The 19591-nt window shown below is 39.6% G+C and overlaps 1 protein-coding gene across 1 annotated transcript; it reads left to right on the forward strand.

The window, feature by feature from the left end:
* Nucleotides 1–14922: 14922 nt before the first annotated feature.
* Nucleotides 14923–16021, forward strand: LOC147608321 (putative glutathione S-transferase parC). Its single transcript, XM_086789366.1, has 3 exons — nt 14923–15342; nt 15418–15813; nt 15867–16021. The coding sequence occupies exons 1-2, from the start codon at nt 15010–15012 to the stop codon at nt 15772–15774; spliced, it is 690 nt and encodes a 229-aa protein (XP_086645492.1). The 5' UTR covers nt 14923–15009; the 3' UTR covers nt 15775–15813; nt 15867–16021.
* Nucleotides 16022–19591: the final 3570 nt, after the last annotated feature.

Genomic DNA, 19591 nt, shown 5'->3' on the forward strand with positions numbered 1-19591 from the left:
TTTTCTCAAAGTGCTTTTTAAAAGTACTTTCAAGTTCTTTAGAAAGCACTTTCTGAAAGTGCTTTTGCATACCACTTTCAAGTGCTTTCTGAAAGTTCTTTTGCATACCACTTTCAAGTGCTTTCCAACATCCAAAAAACTTTTTCTAGTGATTTCCAACACTTTTAAGTAGAAGATAACTCAAGTGCTTTTTTGCTAAAAAGCACTTTTGTTTGACCATGGTTTCTACCTGAATATGGCAATGCATAAAAATCATGAAGCTGCTATGGCTAAATTGGCACACATATCAACAATAATTACTGATTTATAGAGGCACCGGTTAAACAAATGAAACTTGGCAAGTGTTTCATGATTATCCCAACACTCCCCCAATCTAGAGCCGTGTGAGTTCACTATTTGAATGGAGGGGGACTATGTTGCCTGCGGCCTACTTCTAGGGGCAGAGGATGTGGTAGGTGTCTACATGCTTGCATGTAGACACCTAGGGACAGAGGATGTGGTAGGTGTCTACATGCTTGCATGTAGACACAAATACCACCCCCTTTACTTTGCTAGTGTGTGCAAAGGCAGGTCTTCATGTGTGAGGGGCAGCTGTAGTCAGCAGTCTATGTGACAAGTAAAAATGGTTCTTTAATTACACTCTTAAGCTTGTATTATATCTTCTCTAGAGAATATTATATCTAGTCAGTCTATGAAAAGTAAGTATGGTTGTTTAACTACACTCTTAAGATTGTATTATATCTTCTCTAAAGAATATCTAATTCTTACCTATGAATGTAGGGCATAAAGCATCTGGTGTGACGCAACATTTTGTAGATTAGGAGGATGATGAATTTAACTCAGGTGTGGATAAGGTTGTAGGGCAGTATGCCTATGACAACCTAGACAATGTCAATTATACACCTAGAGAGGCTGAGAAGGCAATTAAGAGTACTACTTGGCAGATAGTATAAGTGGTCCTAGAGAGGCTGAGAAGGCAATTGAGGTTACTTCTAGCGAGACATCAGAGAAGATGCTGGTGGGTGCTGAGGAGGTGGCAACACACTTGGAGGATGCTACAGACCTGGATGCTCTAACAACATGGTGTAGAGGCTGTATTGAAAATGCATTTTGATGAGATTGCCTCCCTTGATAGAGAGAAGGTGATGCTTTAATAGATGGCAACTAAGCTCTCAAGAAAGAGGGAGGCCATTGGGAATGAAAGTAATATCAATGTTGGTAAGTTATGTTGGACACATGTAATTATTGATGTAAAGAAATGTATTTAATGATTTTATTTTGCGTAGGTGGGCCACATAAGAAGGCAAGAGTAGCAACGAAGGCTGTGAATAAGTCAAGTGACTTGTGTAGTCAAAAGCAAAAGAAGGGCAGTGAAGATGACAAAAGAGATGGAGGACTCCCTAGAAGTATTGCAACTGTACCTCCTTTACTACACCCTTTGAAGTCTAGGGCTTGCAAAAAACATTAGCACCATATGCTACTACTTGTGCATTGTTCCTTGCTGCAAAAAATGCCTCTACTATGTACACCCAATTTTGAAATGAATAGCCCATGAAGTTTTGTTTGTTGTCTATTCTGGTTTGTTATATCACTACACCATTGCTTGTAGCCCCCAACCATTTGAATCTTGTCGTCGTGCAAAACTTTGACATTGTTTGTTGTGAAGTCAAAACCACTACTTTTATGTACACCTTTGCTTTTGAATGATTTTTTTTAAAATTTATGCATCTGTTGTCTATTCTTGTTTGTTATAGCACTACACCATTGCTTGTAGCCCCCAACCATTTCAATATTGTCATGCTTGCATAACTTTGACATTATTTGTTTTTTGGGAAGTCAAAACCACTACTTTTATGTACACCTTTGCTTTTGAAATATGAAGTTTTGTGCATACGTTGTCTATTCTTGTTTGTTATAGCATGTGTATATTCTAATATGCTCCCATTTGTATAGAGCCATGATGCACAAAAAGAGCAGTCTGGGTCCTTATTAAAGAAATTATAATGGATCGGGTATCGCCTAAGTATGAAACGCCTCTAAAATTTAGAGATGAAGATTTAAAGGGGAAAGTAGCACTCATAATAGACATGAACCATGTCTTGATGATGTCTTTTGATGTTGGCAGGGATATAGATCCTCCGGACGTTTGCATCAACAATGTGAAGATTATTCAAGATGGAAGAAGGCAATACTATGTGCGGAGCAAATCTGTTCTTGGCCGTGGTGGCAAGTACCTATGCAAATGTGTTTATCTGGAGCATCGTAAGTCTTGTCAATGTTGACGAGAGGTTGCAAAAATGCTTCCCTAGGAACTGTGATGCTGTTGTCTGGATGGATGGGGCAAGAGGCTTGTCCAGTGGGGCCAATTTCACGCTTTTGGAAGGGAAGCCAGTGTTCTTCAAGAATATGAGGCAATTTTGGCACAAGCATCCACAATTTAATGTGTCCAACACCATATTAGTGGATTGTTCCCTTTATACTTTATAAATGCAGCCAAAACACTCTACGCACATATGTCATCGTACCAATGTGTCCAACACCATATTAGTGGATTGTTCCCTTTATACTTTATAAATGCAGCTGAAACACTCTACGCACATATGTCATCGTACCAATGATGGAAGAAGTTCAACAGAGGCAGAATTCTTGACAAAGGAACTTGGGCCCTGGTAATACAAATGGCTCACTTCATTAAATCAACTAGAATGGTCTACTTTGGACTACTTTAATATGTGGGATACAGCATCTTGTTAGCATGACGAAGGATTTTTAAAGTAGTGGGATACAGCATCTTGTTAGCATGACGAAGGATTTTTAAAGTAGTGCCTCCTAAATATATCATCATGGACTCTCTCATAGTAGTGCTTGTACTACAAGTGATTTTGCAGCATAAATATTTCCCCAATTGTCGGGCAATGAAGAAGTGAAGAAGTCTTCTGAACCTTGTTTCCCATTGTTTGACACATTGAAAAAACAACAAAGTTGTCTCCAACACACAATGCGTCACTCAATGCATTGATCCAGGGTTTTCACACCCGCCTCTCTTGGGCACCTAATTTCAGCCAAAACCATGGCATGTGCTTGTACATAGTAGCTTGTGTCCTCATTTTCTCTCTTTATTACCACACTTGGATGCCCTACTCTTGTTTGCAATCCTCATGGGGGAATGGTTGTTTGCAGTTTCAATTCATTATCTAGTTCATTTCCTTATTGGGGTGGACGGGTATTTATTTTCTCTAATTACTTTCCCTATAAGCGGTGAATATATGGCCTGAAGCATATCTTTTTTTTCTCCTTTTTACTAGATGGCCCACTGCCTTTGTACATATGCTTGAGATTCCTACTACTTTTATATATATGTATATGTTTATACATATAGGTATATAGGGTGAGTTATTTCTAGTGCTATTCCAAAGTAGGAGGGGCCCCCACACTTGAATGCTCCTTAAGTTCTACTTGGCTCACCTCTTGGTTGGATACACTATATTTCATATATATATATTTATTTATGGATGCCTTGACGCTCCCTCTTGGAATGGTTTTTTTCCTCCATATGGGACCACCCTTTACATAGTGATGTATGTGGTCCTATGAGGACACCATCTATTAAGGGATATCTCTACTTCGTCACTTTTATTGATGATTACTCCAGATATAGATGGGTGTATCCATTAAAGTAGAAGTCAGAGGTTTTTATGTGCTTTAGGCACTTTGTATCCATGGCTGAAAATGCATATGAATGTAAAGTTGGCATCCTTCGTTCAAGTCGAGGGGGGGAGTGTATGTCCAAGGAATTTCATGCATATATGGCTGAAAAAGGCATAAGGCATCAATGTATAGTGCCATACACACCTCAGCAAAATGGTGTGTCTCAGAGGAAGAACATGTCTCTCATGGAGATGGTACAATGTATGGTGAAATACAGAAGCTATTAAGGAGGTTTAATCTTGAAGACTGTAAACATGTGGCTATACCTATGGAGACAGGTACTCGACTTAGTCTTCAAGATACAGGAGACTCCTTTGATGCTAGTTTGTATGCTGTTGGATCCCTTCTTTATGTGTGGAACACGAGACCAGATATACAGTATGTGGTCTCACAGTTGAGAAAATTTATGCATAGCCTAGGTACAAAGCATTGGCAGGCTGTTAAGCGGGTTTTTTGCTATTTACAGGACACTCAGTATTTTGGATTATTTTATCCAAAGGGGGGTGAGTCACAACTGCATACTTTTAGTGATTCAAATTGGGTTGGATGTTATGACACATGAATGTCCACTAGTGGGTTTTGCTTTTGCCTTGGTGATTCATTTATATCATGGCTCAACAAGAAGCAGCCTGTAGTGGCTACTTCCAGCTATGAGGCTGAGTATAGGGCAACTTTTACAGCTACAGTTGAGTGTGTGTGGCTCAAACGTCTTATGCTGATTTGGGTAAATAGTCATCTAGCACTACGATTTTCACTGACAGCTAGAGCACATTAGCAGTTTCGAGGAACCCAGTGTTTCATGCTTGCACTAAGCACATTGAGGTGCATTATCACTATGTCAGGGAAAGACTCTCTGCAGCAGAGGTCAGCTTGGTCTATGTGCCTACATATGACAACATGGCAGATTTATTCACGAAGGATCTTCCTCATGAAAAGTTTGAAGCTTTTCGTAAAGCTTTAGACTTACTACCTATTCAGGATTGATCGGCCATACCCTATACATGTTCACATCATCACTCAAAGGGGGATTCGTAGAAGTATATGGTAGTGATTTGTGTGAACAAACTTAGGACCACCGGGGCACTTTTTCCCTCACTAGGAGGTTTTTTCCCTTGTGCGTATGTACACCCTCTTATCTACTCATTTTGGGGTGTGTACCTATCTTTTGTATTTGGCACACAATTGTTCATTCTAATCTAGTGAGTTTGTGTACTCTCAAGCTTCTCTATCTTGTGTGTGTGCATTGTTGCAACCCTAACCCTAATTCCAACACCTTTTGTGTTCCATGTAATGGGCTTGGCATGTGCAAACCTTACCCTTGCTATGCCCAAGACTATGATGGGGATGTCTTGGTTGTGAAGACGTGCAGTTCAGTGAGCTTAGGCTGAATGGCGTCATCCACATAAACATGTTGTTCTTGCTTTCCAATCTTCCCTCTCTGTCTTGTGCTCCGTGTCCATCCATCTGATAGTTTCCCCATCTCTTATTGCCTTTATTCTTCTCTTGGTGTCAATCTATCCTATTGGTGATATTGGTGAGGGGAACTGACACTCTAGCTCTGCAAATGAGCCTTTTCCTCCTCACTTGGGTCCAAGAGTCATGACACATCATCGCTCCCCCGTACAACTCTTGATCCCCCCGTAGGCTATTGGTACTACTATCGACTCTAGCTCTTTGGTTAGTTTTTTTATGGTCTTGCCATCCTAGATTTGCTACTCTTTGTATTATTTTATCACTTCTTCCATTTTATCCAGTTGTATCTTTAGAGAAGCTTCATCATTGCTTTTCTCTTCAAATCTCTTGTCTGTGGTGGCGAGCATGTAATCTGTGAGCTCATTCAATAATATGTTGTCAATAGTTGTGCCGATCCACATTACTATCTCCTTTCCTTTACTTTCCGGATTAGGTTGTGTAATAGCTTTCAGTGCCGTGAACTTGCTTTTCCATACTTCCACTTTTTGAGCTTTCTTGCCCTCAGCTTTGTATGTTGCAAACGTGCTTTTCCATACTTCCACTTTCATTTCCTAAGCCAATTCGGCATTTTCTTCCATACTTCCACTTCCTAAGCCAATTTGGCATTTTATTCTCATAATTCCTTTGCTTTCTTGCTGGATTCTCCTAATCTGGGTAGACTTCCAGTCAGGACCTCGGTTAATTTTCGAGAACTTTTTCTTGTTTCTGGACAACTCTATCATTTATATTCCTGTCCTGCTCTTGGTGTGGGATTATCTGTTTGCAAGTGGGTGTTGGGGCTTCCATTACTGCTTGTAATTTTTTTAGATATTCCTCCCACATCCCTTTGAGCTCTTCTATGTTGTGTACTTCCCACTCCTCCATTTTCTCTGCATCAAGCTCGAATCCTTCTGGGTACTCTTCTGCATTCAGTACTATCATTCGTGCTTCGGTATTCTTATAAATACCTTTGTTCTCATCGTCAACAAGTCGCCTATCCTCCCACAAGTCAATTGAACCTTGTGGAGGCATCTCTTCTTCTGAGCATGGAATCCTTGGTTGCTCCCTTCCCATATTAGAGATTCACATGCTGTCTTAAATAGCTTCAAATTCTTCCTGTGTGGGAAGAGTGTTCTTGAATAGCTTCAAATTCTTCCTTTGTGGGGAGAGTGTCTTCTTGTTCTTCAAACTTTTTTATGCACATTTCTATAGCCTTAGGTGCACCGATGAAATTGTCGCCTACTGCTTCTGTATCAAGCACTGAAAATTCATCAGTGGCATCTCGATCTAAAAAATATGATGCAACTTGACATCCATCTACAATTAAACTAATACAATAGTCCTCCCTTATATTCAACAGCTTTTGGATATCTATTAGTAGTACAAAACTCTTATTTTCCTTTAGTGGGAAGGATGGTAGGCATGGGAGAAGTATCTCCTTCTCTGAATCCTCTATAGAAACATCCTTTTCCTTTGGAAAAATTAAACTTGCCTTAAAATCTGCAGCATCAAATCCCTGCTCATTATTGCTTCTTGCTCTTTATCCACGACCGTTTCTATATCATGAATTTCTTCTTGATTTTGAATTTCCCCAAAAAATGCTACAGGCTGGACATTGGAACTCTCAAGACTACTCCTTTCAGCATCTTCAATTCTTGATTCTACATGAAGATAGAAAAGAAAAGCCACATGATGCTGAAGAAGCTTGCATTTCCTACTATGTAATGTGCAATGCTCCATAGTGACCTTTACATGGTTTAGGAAGTAGGTCATACTTTTTTTGCAATCTACCCTTTTCTGAAGTTGCTGTGACAACATGCTGAGATGATCAAACCTTACACCTTCAATAAGAGTTCCACTATCATCTGTCAATGTATAGAAAGCTTGCATTTCTTCTTCATATAGTCCTTGAAGTGATCAATCACTGAACACACTTCAAATCTGACATTGAAAGATTCCCTATAGCAATCAAATAAATTTTCTGCACCTGCAAGCTGTAGGAAGTCAAAGAGTCTCTCTGTTGGTGTTTCTTCTATCTCACAGGATCACCTTCATCACCACCTGAAGCAATCTCTTTGCAGTTAACAACCCTGGAACAGTGTATCTTAGGAGCACACAATAGAAGTTATCACTAGCTAAGGGTTGTACAACTAAGAAGAAATTATGAGGCTTCGAGACAGTTGGAGGAAGCTAGGTTATCCAACAAGAAATTTTGAGGTCTAAAGCATAGACTGTAGGTTAGAAAGACAACGTGATACGGGCAATCCACTTTGGTCGGATTGATCTAATCGCGTTGTATTTCCACTAGGGAAAATCTTCTATGGTTGGGCAATATAAGGGGGTTAGATAGCTTAGGGGGTTGAGGGGGGCAACACAAGGGGCTGAGGCAGCTCAGGGAGCTGGGGTAGCTCAGTGGAAAAAACACCATATTAGAAAATTTGGGAAAAATCCCATTCCCATTTGAAAAATGGGAGCATGGTGAACTTGTCCAAAAGTTTGTCAAAACCCCCTCATGTGACATATCATTGGAAAGATCTTGAAGAGTAGAATCTAAATCTATGATCTCCGACAAATTTGAAGTTTGCATGTTTGAGATATGTCCAAAACTATATATAGTAATTGATTCCCAAAATGTGAGATTTTTCCCAAATTACCTAATATTGACTTAAAAAGACAAATCAGGGGCAAAGCATAAGTTGGAAAGACAATATGAAGGTAGCAATCCGGTGCCATGAGATCAATGCTATCGTGGTCTTTCCTAGATTGGCAGATGGGGTAATCTCACAAAAATGGGGTAGCTCAAGGGGCTGAGGGGTAGGTCAGGCTGCTGGGGCAACTCAGTGGGCCAGGCAAAGGGCAAGGGAATCTCAGTGGAGGACTACAAGGAAACTCATTGGCATAGGGCAGCTTAGGGGGCAAGGCAGGGGAAAGAAAAGCTATGGGCAGCTCAGACGACGCGCATAGGGTGCTCGGGCTGCTCGGAGGTAGAATTTTTAAAAAAATTAACAAGCTATTTATAGGCGCGTGATGCCACATTGCAATGGTATGGACGCCACGGGGCCACGCCACCCATCCACAAGTGCAAAGCCACATGTCGACGTATGGTCACACATGTGGATACACATGTACCCGTACAGTTTGGTTTTTCGTATGCCATGTGGCATAGTCGAGGTCGTCTATAAATATATTGGCCGGGATAATATTTGTTTTTTATTGTACATGCGTGCATAGGTATCCTTTACCCCAGCTCCTCCTCTTGGTCTTTACCCATACTTGCTATTCATCCTTACCCGAGATCCAGTGGTGTTCATATTAGCAATAGGATCCCATCTTTACCCCCACTCCAGTGGTGTCTAGCTAAGCTTGTCCCATTGGAATAACGACACGATAATCACAGACCGGAGTCATCGGAATTCAATATACGTGTTGTTCTTCCACATAGTCAGAGGTGTGCTTATTCTAATCAAATTCTCAACTTTCATGTCTGTCATTTACATAATTGCTTATTCTAATCAAATTCTCAAGTTTCATATTTGTGATTTACATAATTTGCAAAGAAATCAAGCCCTCTAGGCTTATTTCTACACATGAAGGGTCAATCAAGCTCTAGTGGCATTCCAATAGGCTTCCCATCAGATTGTTCTAAACCATTGTAATAGGGTAAATCCAGCTTTAGGAAATTTGGGTGAAGAGTTTCTTTGCAAGAAGAAAGAAACCCCATGAAATTCTTACTAATCATTATAATAGGGTAACTCAACATCACATTTGTAAGGTAAGGTTTCAAATCTGGCCAAGTTTGCAAGGGAGGGATAGAAATAGCACAACCAGCTCTAGCACATATATGACTAATGCCAGCTGATATCCCACCAACGCGGCAGGAAAGACGACACGAATATGAAGATCCAGTGTAGCATGCGATACCGTATATCACGCGCCGTCTTTCCATTGTTGCTTATGCCTCCCACACCACTATCTATGCAATTAAATTGCCATTGCAATGCTTGTTCCTCCCACTAGCCCCCCCACACCTATTCTTGCACATGAAGAACCAATCAAAGAAATGGGAGCCACATGTTACTACTATGGTGGCAAAGCAAGAAATTTGGCTGGATATTGGCTTTCCCAAAGGAAGACACCCTAGTGTTGTAACTCAAACTCTAGTGTGTAATTTTTCAAATATAGCCAACTTTACAAGGGAGGATAGGATTTGCAACAACCAGCTTAGGAATGCTTCAAGAAAGACGGCATGATTACGACGATCTGGTAATACGCGATATGGTATATCGTGCCATATTTCCACTTTCTACCAGCCCACATTACTCTCTATCTAATCAAATTGTACAATGCTTGTTTCTCACACCAACCCACACCTGTTTCTAGGCAGTTGAATTGCCTGTACAATCCTTTTTTCTTCCACCATCTTGTCTCTATAAATTGCATGTACATATGAATTGTTCTACTTTGCATGTCTAAAGATATAGTATGTACATATCATGTTTTACCATATCTGAATCCAAAATGAAGCAAGTTCTTATATGAGGTCATATTTAATTCTATGTTTGATTGAAAGGCTTAGCTTAGATGGCTAGAACAAAGAAAATAGTAAGGAGGGTTCCAGGGTTGGAAGAGAAAGCAGTAAGTGAAAGCGCGTTGTCAAAGAAAAAGTTGAAAAAGAGAATCAATAAGGAAACCCCAAAAACATGTCAAGTTACTCATACCCAAGTTTACCTTCATGAGAGTTGTGAGATAGATTTGTGATGAATGGAATCTTAGGATGAGATGGACTGGCAATGCAATATGTGCCCTTCAAGAGACTACAAAAGATTTCATTATAGACTTTTTTATTGATAGTTACATTTGTTCTGTTCATGCACATAGGGTCACTCTTATGGACAAAGACATGCACACCTATAGGCTAATAAAATACAGATTTGAGAAGCTATTGTATCCTATACCATTGAGTGATCCCACATTCAATATTTTAAATGTCCCACTAACTAGAAAACCTAAGGATGCAGGTATTAAGATTGAGGATGTTACCCATGATAGGGATACTAGGATTGCAGATCAAATAAAGACTGAGAAGAAGGACAAAGAACAGATGGCTGTTGAGGAAGAAAGGAGGGTTGATGAAGAAAGAATAATGGGAGATGAGTTGATAGACATTGAAAAGAAGAATCTACAAGATTTAAAGAATGTACCAAGATAAAGATTTTGCTAATGGTGCAGAGTATCTTGATATAGTACCTTCAGACATGTATATGCTGTCAAAGAGAAATCGAGAAATAAATGATGTTGTGATCTTGATATCTCTCAAGTATGTAAGCTATCTTTTTTGAAAATTTATCTATTAATTTGTTTTTTCAAGATAACTACCTAATTTATCCTCTTATTTGTTTTTTGTAGGCTTCTTTTATCCACCCTACCCCTAGAGGCCTATTTTGCTATTTTTTTGCTAGACCCCATAGTATCTATTTATGTAAGAGAAACAAGCACCAATTTTGCAAGGCTGGAAGAATGGTTGAGAAGATGCGACATTGAAAAGGTGCAATATGTAATTGTACCTTATAATGAAAAGTAAGTATTTTATTTTAAATATGTTTTACTTTGTTTTATATCTTTTTATACATCTCTATCAAATGTTTTTTCTTTTCTCTATTTTGTAGTGTAATTATAATTGATATCAAGAAAAGAAAGACATATTTCTTGAATTTCATGCTTGGTATACATGGAGAAGCCAAATTGTAAGTTTTTAATTTTAATAGAGATTGTGTTTAAGATTCAATATGTATTAGATTAAATAATTTATGTGGTTTGTTATTTTGCAAGGCATCTAAACGCATAATAAGCATATTAGGAACACTCCGTCCTCCACTCCTCGAAAATACAACTCCACATCAGTTTTTCAATTTGCCTGTAAGTTATAATAACATAAATGATAACTTTTAAGTTTGTAATAAAGCTTTTGTTAAAAGTTTAAACAAGGACTATCATTGCTATAGGTTCCATTACAAAGTGATGGAAGCTCATGTGGATGGAGAGTGGTCGCAATACATGGAGATTTATGCAATCAAAATTTCCAGTAGACATATCAAAAAGAGTAGCTGTGAATATTTTCAATAAACACATCAAAAAGAGTTGTAAAAATTTTAAATATTTTCATTAAACTTTTATATCCTAATATATACTAAGGTTTTAGTCATGATTTTTTACAGTTCAACACTGCATGTTATACAAACACATACATTTGGTGGGTGAGAGCAAAGGCAATCAGATTAATGTTCGACAATCATGTGAATCTTTCCCGCAGATCTAGCTGGATTCACCACCACCACCACCATCAATCCCACCTATGATGGCAAAGAAGCCATCGAAAAGGAAAGGACCTATGATATCTTCGTTGAAATTCGAGAAGAACAAAATGATAGATGCGGAGAAGGAAAAGGTTTCTTGGAAGGAAAAAGAGGCCAAGTCAAAGAAAACATCCAAGAAATTGGAGTCCAAGCGACCAAGGAAGAAGAAGAGGCCAAGGCTTCTATGGACACTGACCCTCCAAAGTAGATAGTTTTCTGTTCTCATACATTGTAACCAACCAATTTTTATAGATACTACAATTGTAATAAATATATTGTTTCTCATTTTACATTGGTTATCTTGTCTTAATAATGTTGAATAACTATTTTACAAAATGAATCCACAAGACAAGATAGATGGGTGCAAAATTATATTTTATTAAGAAAACTTCAGGATTACAGGGGGCAAACATTTCATGCAACTAAAAGTATTTTCGGACCTTCTTCCCACCATAATACCATCTAACCTTAAATTTGTAGTCTGATGGTATGGCATCTAATAGAAATTCCAAGGACGTACGCACATCCCTCAATGTCCATTTTGTATTTATAGGGACGGCTCTATTGTCATCATCACTCAAGTTGACTATTAGGTCATACTGTACAAATTTTTCCTCTGAATCCAATGGCATCCAAGTCCCTCTACAAATTTTTCCTCTGAATCCAATGGCATCCAAGTCCCTCTACTCTTTTTCCATCGTCTGTACTCTAAGCTAATGTACAAGGTTTGCCAAGAGATGTTGTATGTCATCACCACAGATTCAATGCAAGCATTACATTTTATAAGATCACCCCTATGGAGATGACTTCATTCACTTTTCATTCTGCTCCAACTACATTATCCAAGTCAGACTTAGATATATGTGTAGATAGCCACATTGCTTTTGTCCCCTTCATGTTTGCTTCTCGAAAATATGCCACAAATACATGAAAAGGTATACACCATGATAGCCTAATCCTCTTAGAAATCCTTCCTGCTTTCATAGACTTTTGAATATCCAAGACAATCTTGGATTTAAATGCTAATAGAGTACCTTTCTCTAGAAAGTCCCAATCTAATGAATTTAGGCTTGGTATAGCCAAACTCTCTAGTCTTCCATAAGCTTCTAGTCTTGTAGAGGGACAAGATACTTAGTGTTGTAAAAATATATATGTTTATTAATGAAAAAAGCAGATGGTTGATCGAAAAATAATACTTTCCCAAGATCAGCATGCATGGCTTCGAAAGTCCCGCTGTAAATGACTCCACAGGTTGCCACTCAATGCTTGTTGATGAACAAACATCTATCACATATACAACACATGTGAATAAGCCATAGAATCATAAAGAACATAAGTAAAATTGCGAAAAATATCTTACAATGAGCTTGCAATGCAGATGCTGGAGTTGAAGGATGCATGTGCATCTCTCTTGTCGTGTACACATCTTTGCCTTTTTATCCTATGAGGACCTTTGCATGATGGTTGCATAGTTACCCAATCATTTAATTTAAAGTATATGCCATTCCACACACCCTGATCATCTTTAACATTATACAGAATGCATGATGAAATGGCGTTAGGAATGCGTCTCGGGTTAGACTGTTGTCTCGACATTGTTAGATGATGAATAGAGGAGAGGATGATGCAAAAAGACAACTAGAAAGAGGTACAATCATGGTAGATTAGGAAATTCAAATGTATTTAGTCATTTTGGAGGGAAGGTAAATTTTGAATTATTACTTTTTGAAGTACTAACATTTGGCACGTGAGGACAGGCCCTTGAAGTTGGAACCCACTAAAGTGACGTTGAAATAGCCGCACTGTGTCACATTAAAGTGGTGATAACCCACTAAACTAGCCAAAACTAGTGAAGTTAGTAAAAAGTGGATATGACACCCAATGTCATATTTATAGTTGAATGTCATATTTGTATTGGTCCAAAGCTTAATCCAAATCCAGTACAAGCGATTAAAATGCGACCCTTTTTTAACATTTTTGGGCATAATGTGTGGTCTCTCATTGCCTTTGTTTCTACCCATTTGGTGCAGTAATTAGTGCCCACCACCAGAATGTATTTGTTTTTGGTCTTCTATGTTGCTTGTTTGAACGGACCCACAAAGTCTATCCCCCCACTTCTAGAATGGCTCCAAGGGTAGTATGGGGTTGGTGGCATTCTGTCGAAAGCATTTGGTCGCCCTAGCGTTTGGCATGTGTCACATTCCCTAGCCTTTGGGGTTGTATGGGGCTATGTGGGGTTGTGTGGCATTTTGCCGAAAGCATTTGGCTGCCCTAGCCTTTGACATATGTCACATTCCCTTGCAAACAAGTGTGCATTATCATTGAGTGTTGTTGGCCACCAACAGTCCTACTTGGAACACTTTCCTTCTTGTGATCTCTTTAAAAAAGTGTCCTCCACTTATCCCTTGGTGTGCTTCTTACAACTTGTTGCTCATTCTCCAGAGCACATCTTCTCAAGATCTGGTCAATGCCCATCTTGTATAGCTTCCCTGCTATTATCATGAACGACTTACTCCAGAGCATCAAGCCCAAAATGATCAAAGAGAGCCTTGTATTGCAAAAATTGACATTTCATTAAAAAAAATCAATTGCTATACACAATCAATGCATAGTAGTCGTATAAATCAATAGAAAAGATATTGTCAATAGACCCCATCAAACATACAAAAAGATATGTCAATAGACCCCATCAATAGAAAAGGTATTGTCAATAGACTCCATCAAACACACAAACAACACACCCAACTTTTTTTGAAGTGAAAAATATGAACCCTTTGATTTACGTCTTGTGTGGAAGACTAATTTCTTTCTTTTTGTATTGAAGACACCTTGATGTAGTTCATTCCCACGATGAATTGCTAATGAAAGATTGAGGTGAAGACAATGTTTTGTGAAGAGTAACTTTTTTGGACTTGTACATTTATTGCTCTCATTGGTCTTATATGTGTGAGAGAGAGAGAGACACACACAAGAGATCCAAGGACTCACAAGCCATCTCGGCCGATAGAGAGGGAACGCAATTGATCAAATGTACTTTGATGGGTCATCCTTCAAGTTTGAGGAGGTTGTGGGAAGGAACGGCCGTAACGAGCATTAAACGTCCCACAATCGAATTGACTTGGCTATGGGCACTTCTCTTCTCTTATTATCTTATTATTATCTTAAGGAAGAGTTTCACAAAACTACCATGTGACAAGAATTTGGAGGTTCAGGAAGAAGAAGAGGTTTGGGTAGCATTTGATTTGTTCCGAAGTAGTAAAATGGAAAAGTCTTAAGTTTTATGTGTGCCTACTACTATAACTAGGGAAGCTACCAGACTTCTCGGGAAGCTACCAGACTTGCTATCGTAAGGGCGAGTGTCATCGTTCTTTGACTCGTTTCAAGGGACAGTTGGACATCCATCCCACTACAAAACCACCAGAATCCAAAGGCCACTTCATTCTCCACAGCAGAGCAGTAGTACATAGAAGGGCCAGACTCTGAAAGATTAGATTAGATGGCCTCTGCCGATAATGATGTTCAGCTTCTGAGCTTCTGGGCCAGCCCCTACGTGATGCGCGTTCAATTGGCCCTTGCTGCGAAGGCCATCGCCTACACCAGCGTCCCCCAAGAGCTTGGCCCCAACAAGAGCTCTCTCCTCCTGCAGTCCAACCCCATCCACAAGAAGGTCCCCGTGCTCCTCCACAAGGGCAAACCCGTCTCCGAATCCCTCATCATCGTAGAGTATCTCGATGAGGCCTTCCCTTCCCCTGACGGCACAGACTTGCTGCCCAAGGACCCCTACGACAAGGCCATGGCTCGTTTCTGGGCAGATTTCTGTGATAAGAAGGTAAACAATCCTTAGCTAATTCTTCATTGGAATAGTTATGCTAAGTTGGTGGTGCGGTGTTTGTGTGGGGGGTAGGTTTTTGAGGCTCTGTTGAAGCTTATGAGGGTGCCAAGGGAGGAGTTTGGAGCAGCGATAGAGGAGAGCAAGGGTTACTTGAGCAGCTTGGAGGGGGCCTTTGCCAACAACAAGGAGTTTCCTTACTTTGGGGGCTCGGAGATCGGCTTTGTTGATGTGGTGTTGGGCCCTTTGGTGGTGGTGCTGCCTGCTTTGGAGGCTGTGGCCGGCTTTGAGTGGGATTTTGAGAAGTTGCCCCGCTTGAAAGCTTGGCTGAAGGCCTTCGGGGAGTCCCCTCCCGCAGCGTGCTTGCCAAGCCTCCCAAAGCTCACAGAGGCCGCCAAGGGTTTGAGAAAAAGCCGCTTCCCAAACGAATGAAAAACCTTCCCGCACGTGGGATCACAGAGAACCCTAAGCCTCACGACGAATAAAAAAACCTCCCGCACGTGTGATCTTAGAGAACCCTAAGCCTCACGCCTTCCCAAACGAATGAAAAACCCTCCCGCACGTGTGATCCCAAGTGCCTGAGCAACATGTCTTCTTTCATCTTTTTAATGCGAATTTCCAGTCTAGTAAAGTGCAGTCTTTATTTGCTTTTAAAGAATATATATAAACTATTTCTACTGAGGCTTGGTTCATGTGATAATGAGTTTATTGACAAGTGTTGCCATCGTCTGGGTTTAATTACCGGAGGTGGTCAGCATGGGAAAGCCCTCTAAAGAAAGGATACTCTATGGCAAACATAAGGTTTTGATTATTGATCTTTGATAAAAAAACCCCCATGAATAGCAAGAAATCCTCTCCTTTCACGCGGCATCTTTTACTTCTCTCTCTCTCTCTCTCTCTCTCTCTCTCTTCCACGAAGAGGAAATGGTGGTGTTGCATGCATAATCAATTGACATTTAAAGTTCCTTAATCTTAAGCGTTAAAGGCACCCTTAATCTTAAACGTTAAAGGCAATGAACATATACGGGTCCAACCTGAAATGCACAAGAGGCTCCCCCTTTTCCATTTATGCCTATCAAGAATGTGGAATTGTGCTAAGCCTAGTCTAATCATAATATGATTAGCATATGCTTAAGGAGGCTCATAATAATCAATAAAATCCATAAAGATAATTAGCACACTAATGCAAGGTAGACAAGATAGGCACACTCAACCAAATCTCTATCACAATGTGTTGTAAACTATACAATGAGAGGCTTCTAGTGAAGATAGCCTCTAGCCCAATCTCCTTTACATGTGTCATGCCATGTGGCATTCTTATCTCTTACCACCTTACACTCCATGTGGCAATCTATGTGGCCCACACCTTTTCCATTCTCCTATTGTCTTGATCCTCTTTTGTCTAGATTCTCCTAATCTAGAACCTTTGACGACCTTAACTTTATCTAAATTACCCCAAAAAACTTTTTGATCACATAACTCTCACCCCAATTACTTTTGATCCCATAGCTCTCACTCCCAATTTTGCATTGCCCTATGTGAAATCCATTTTTCAACACTTTCCCTCAATGCTAAATTGGAATGTTCAGAAACTAGGCTAACTCCTAGTTTTGCACAAGTGCATGTGCATGTGTCTAGCCACTTGGACACTCAATTCCTTTTGAGCACAAATTTAGCTCAGGAAGATCATGCATTCAACCATTTTTGAACACCCAATGTGTTTGGACAAGGAACCCAAGATGCACGTGTACACACAATCAACGTATACCACAAATACATTCATTTTTAGCTCCCAAGGCTTGGGCAGAGGACCCTCATAGTAAGTGGGGTGAGAGTTATATCATTTTTATACCAATGCATGGCATACGAACACTCTGCATGGAAACACATGCTTATTTTCAAACCTTAGGATTCAAAAGATAGCCTTTAGGGTTTTAATGTGAACCACAAAATTTCAAAAAAAAAATCTTCTCTATATGGGCCTTCCTTTCTCTGTGGAGCACTAGGAAGTTGCTACCACTACTACTTTATCTTCTTGGATCTATGCTTGCAGATGTGAGCTCAATAGACTTCATTTATAGATGTGCTACCAAGAAATTCTTCTTCTAGGTGCTCATCAAGAATGTGGTTGCCCGCCTCTTTCTTTTATCTGCAGGATCTGTTGGCTCTCTCTCTCTCTCTCTAAAGATAGAAATGCTAGGGAGTCTACTATGCATAGAGATCATCTCTCCCATATCGGAGGTTTCTGCTTTGTTCGGTGATCCTTTGGTTGGTGACTTCTTCACGTTGTTGTTGCTTGAAATCATTATCGTCTCGCCTCAAGTCATTGCTGCCTGAGGGCATCTTCTTGTTCGCTTCTCTAGCGCCATCTCACTATGCTTCGCTTTCTTGTTGTTTCTCGTTGCTACCTGGTTACCCTGCTACAGTCGAGGTCACTGCCTCCTACTGGGTGGCCATCTGTACAGCAATCGTCTATTATTGCCACTTCTCTTTATGCTATTTCTTGAGCTTCACAGGCTCCTCTATGCATCGTTGATAGCCCTGTGGTAGTCTTTCTTTCTTTCTTTCTTTTTTTTCTTTGTTTGTGATAGTCTCTTTTTTTAAAATTTTTGTGCTTGTGTACGTGTGCGCGCTTTCGTGCCGCTATTAACAGTCAGCAGGTTTTGAACCCAGTATCTCTTGCATGGGACTTCAACACCTTACTATTAGGTTGTGTTTCCATTGGCTTTTGCTACTCCAAACTCTTCTTCATGATCTTTATGATGTTGCTTGTGTGCTATATTCTTTTTCTATATATACATATGCATATGCAACCTTTCTTCTCTTTGATACTCCCAATGTCTAATTGTCCTTTGTACCCTTAGTTCTTACCTCAATTATAAAACCTCCTTCATGAGGTTTTATAGCCCTCATCTTGGCTAATGTAGCTCATCAATGTTTGCATGCTCTTCTTTTTTTTAAAACAAAAATAGTTATATATTTATAAACAATTGGCCTTTTACAAAAAAATATCTTTTTACAACATCACCACATCCCTAGTATTCCCAGTTTCTATCGAGAAGGTCACATATCAAGTCCCAACTCTCATCCTCCCAAACAAATGAAGACTCTCCCCAGGAAAAGTGAAAGCCCAATTGCATACAAGCAATCAATAGAATTTCATAAGCAAAGCCCGTTAGAGTTTGTTCTTCAAAGTAGTTCCCTTTGGTCTAGATCTTTACCACAACAGGTCTTCTTCCCATAGGGTTTTCGATTAGTGCCATAAATAAGTCCATTGGTTGTTTCTCCTTTCGGTACCACCTTTGGGTCTTGGGCCCATATTTGGGATTTTTAGCCCTCACATCCTTCCAAGAATGTTTAAGGTGGAAGGATGTTTAAGGGTGCTTTCATAGGTTTCTTTTAGGAAACCAAAGGTGCAAAACCAACATGATAGCTTTCAAAGGTTTCCACACAACTTGCCCATCTTCCATGAGTAATTTAACCAGTATAGTGTGCTCAAGTATGGCCTCCATCCTTAGCGCAAAATCGCTTACCCCTTGCATGGAAAATCTTACACCGCTTCATGTTCTTTGCCAAATTGCAAAGAACCATGGGATCCATATATCCCATAAACTAGCAACCCTTCCAAAATTAAGCATTTTCCTATGCCCGAACCAAACTTTATGAGAAAAAATTAGAAAAAACCAAACTTATATTGATGTATAATCCTTCTTGGTAGCTCTTTGTTGATAATGTAGACTTCTGAAATCTTCATATTGTTGAAATCTCCATTGTGGACCCCATGAGCAACTTTAAGTGACCTCTAATCTTTAAATGAAGGCATAATCTTATACTAATTGCTCTCCCTAATGATAGTGAGAGAAGGAATAATGTTATAATAATTCTCTCCCTAATGATAATGAGTGTGCCATAATTTCTTCTCTATACACAAACCCTATGATAAACCAACACACTTAAATAAACACACACCAATCTAGGCTTAGCTAAACCTATGCTCTGATACTATAATAGGAATGTGGAATCATGCTAAGCCTAGTCATCACATGATTAGCATATGCTAAGGATGCTCATAGTAATCAAGGAAATCCATAATGATAATTAGCACACTAATGCAAGGTAGACAAGACATGCACACTCAACATAATCTCTATTGCAATGTGTTGTAAACCATACAATGAGGTGTTCACACCACAAAGGACACTTGAAAAGACTCTTGTGACTAACTCTAAAATATTTAAAAAAAAACTCC

The sequence above is a fragment of the Cibotium barometz genome, chromosome 53, assembly GCF_041138505.1.
Source record: "Cibotium barometz isolate CiBa-2024 chromosome 53, ASM4113850v1, whole genome shotgun sequence".
Lineage (NCBI taxonomy): Eukaryota > Viridiplantae > Streptophyta > Polypodiopsida > Cyatheales > Cibotiaceae > Cibotium > Cibotium barometz.

Excerpts from the sequence above, each read along its gene's own strand:
- LOC147608321 (XM_086789366.1), top strand. The coding sequence starts at position 15,010 with ATGGCCTCTGCCGATAATGATGTTCAGCTTCTGAGCTTCTGGGCCAGC. Across the intron at positions 15,343-15,417 it reads CAGATTTCTGTGATAAGAAG|GTTTTTGAGGCTCTGTTGAA; the intron begins GTAAACAATCCT and ends TGTGGGGGGTAG.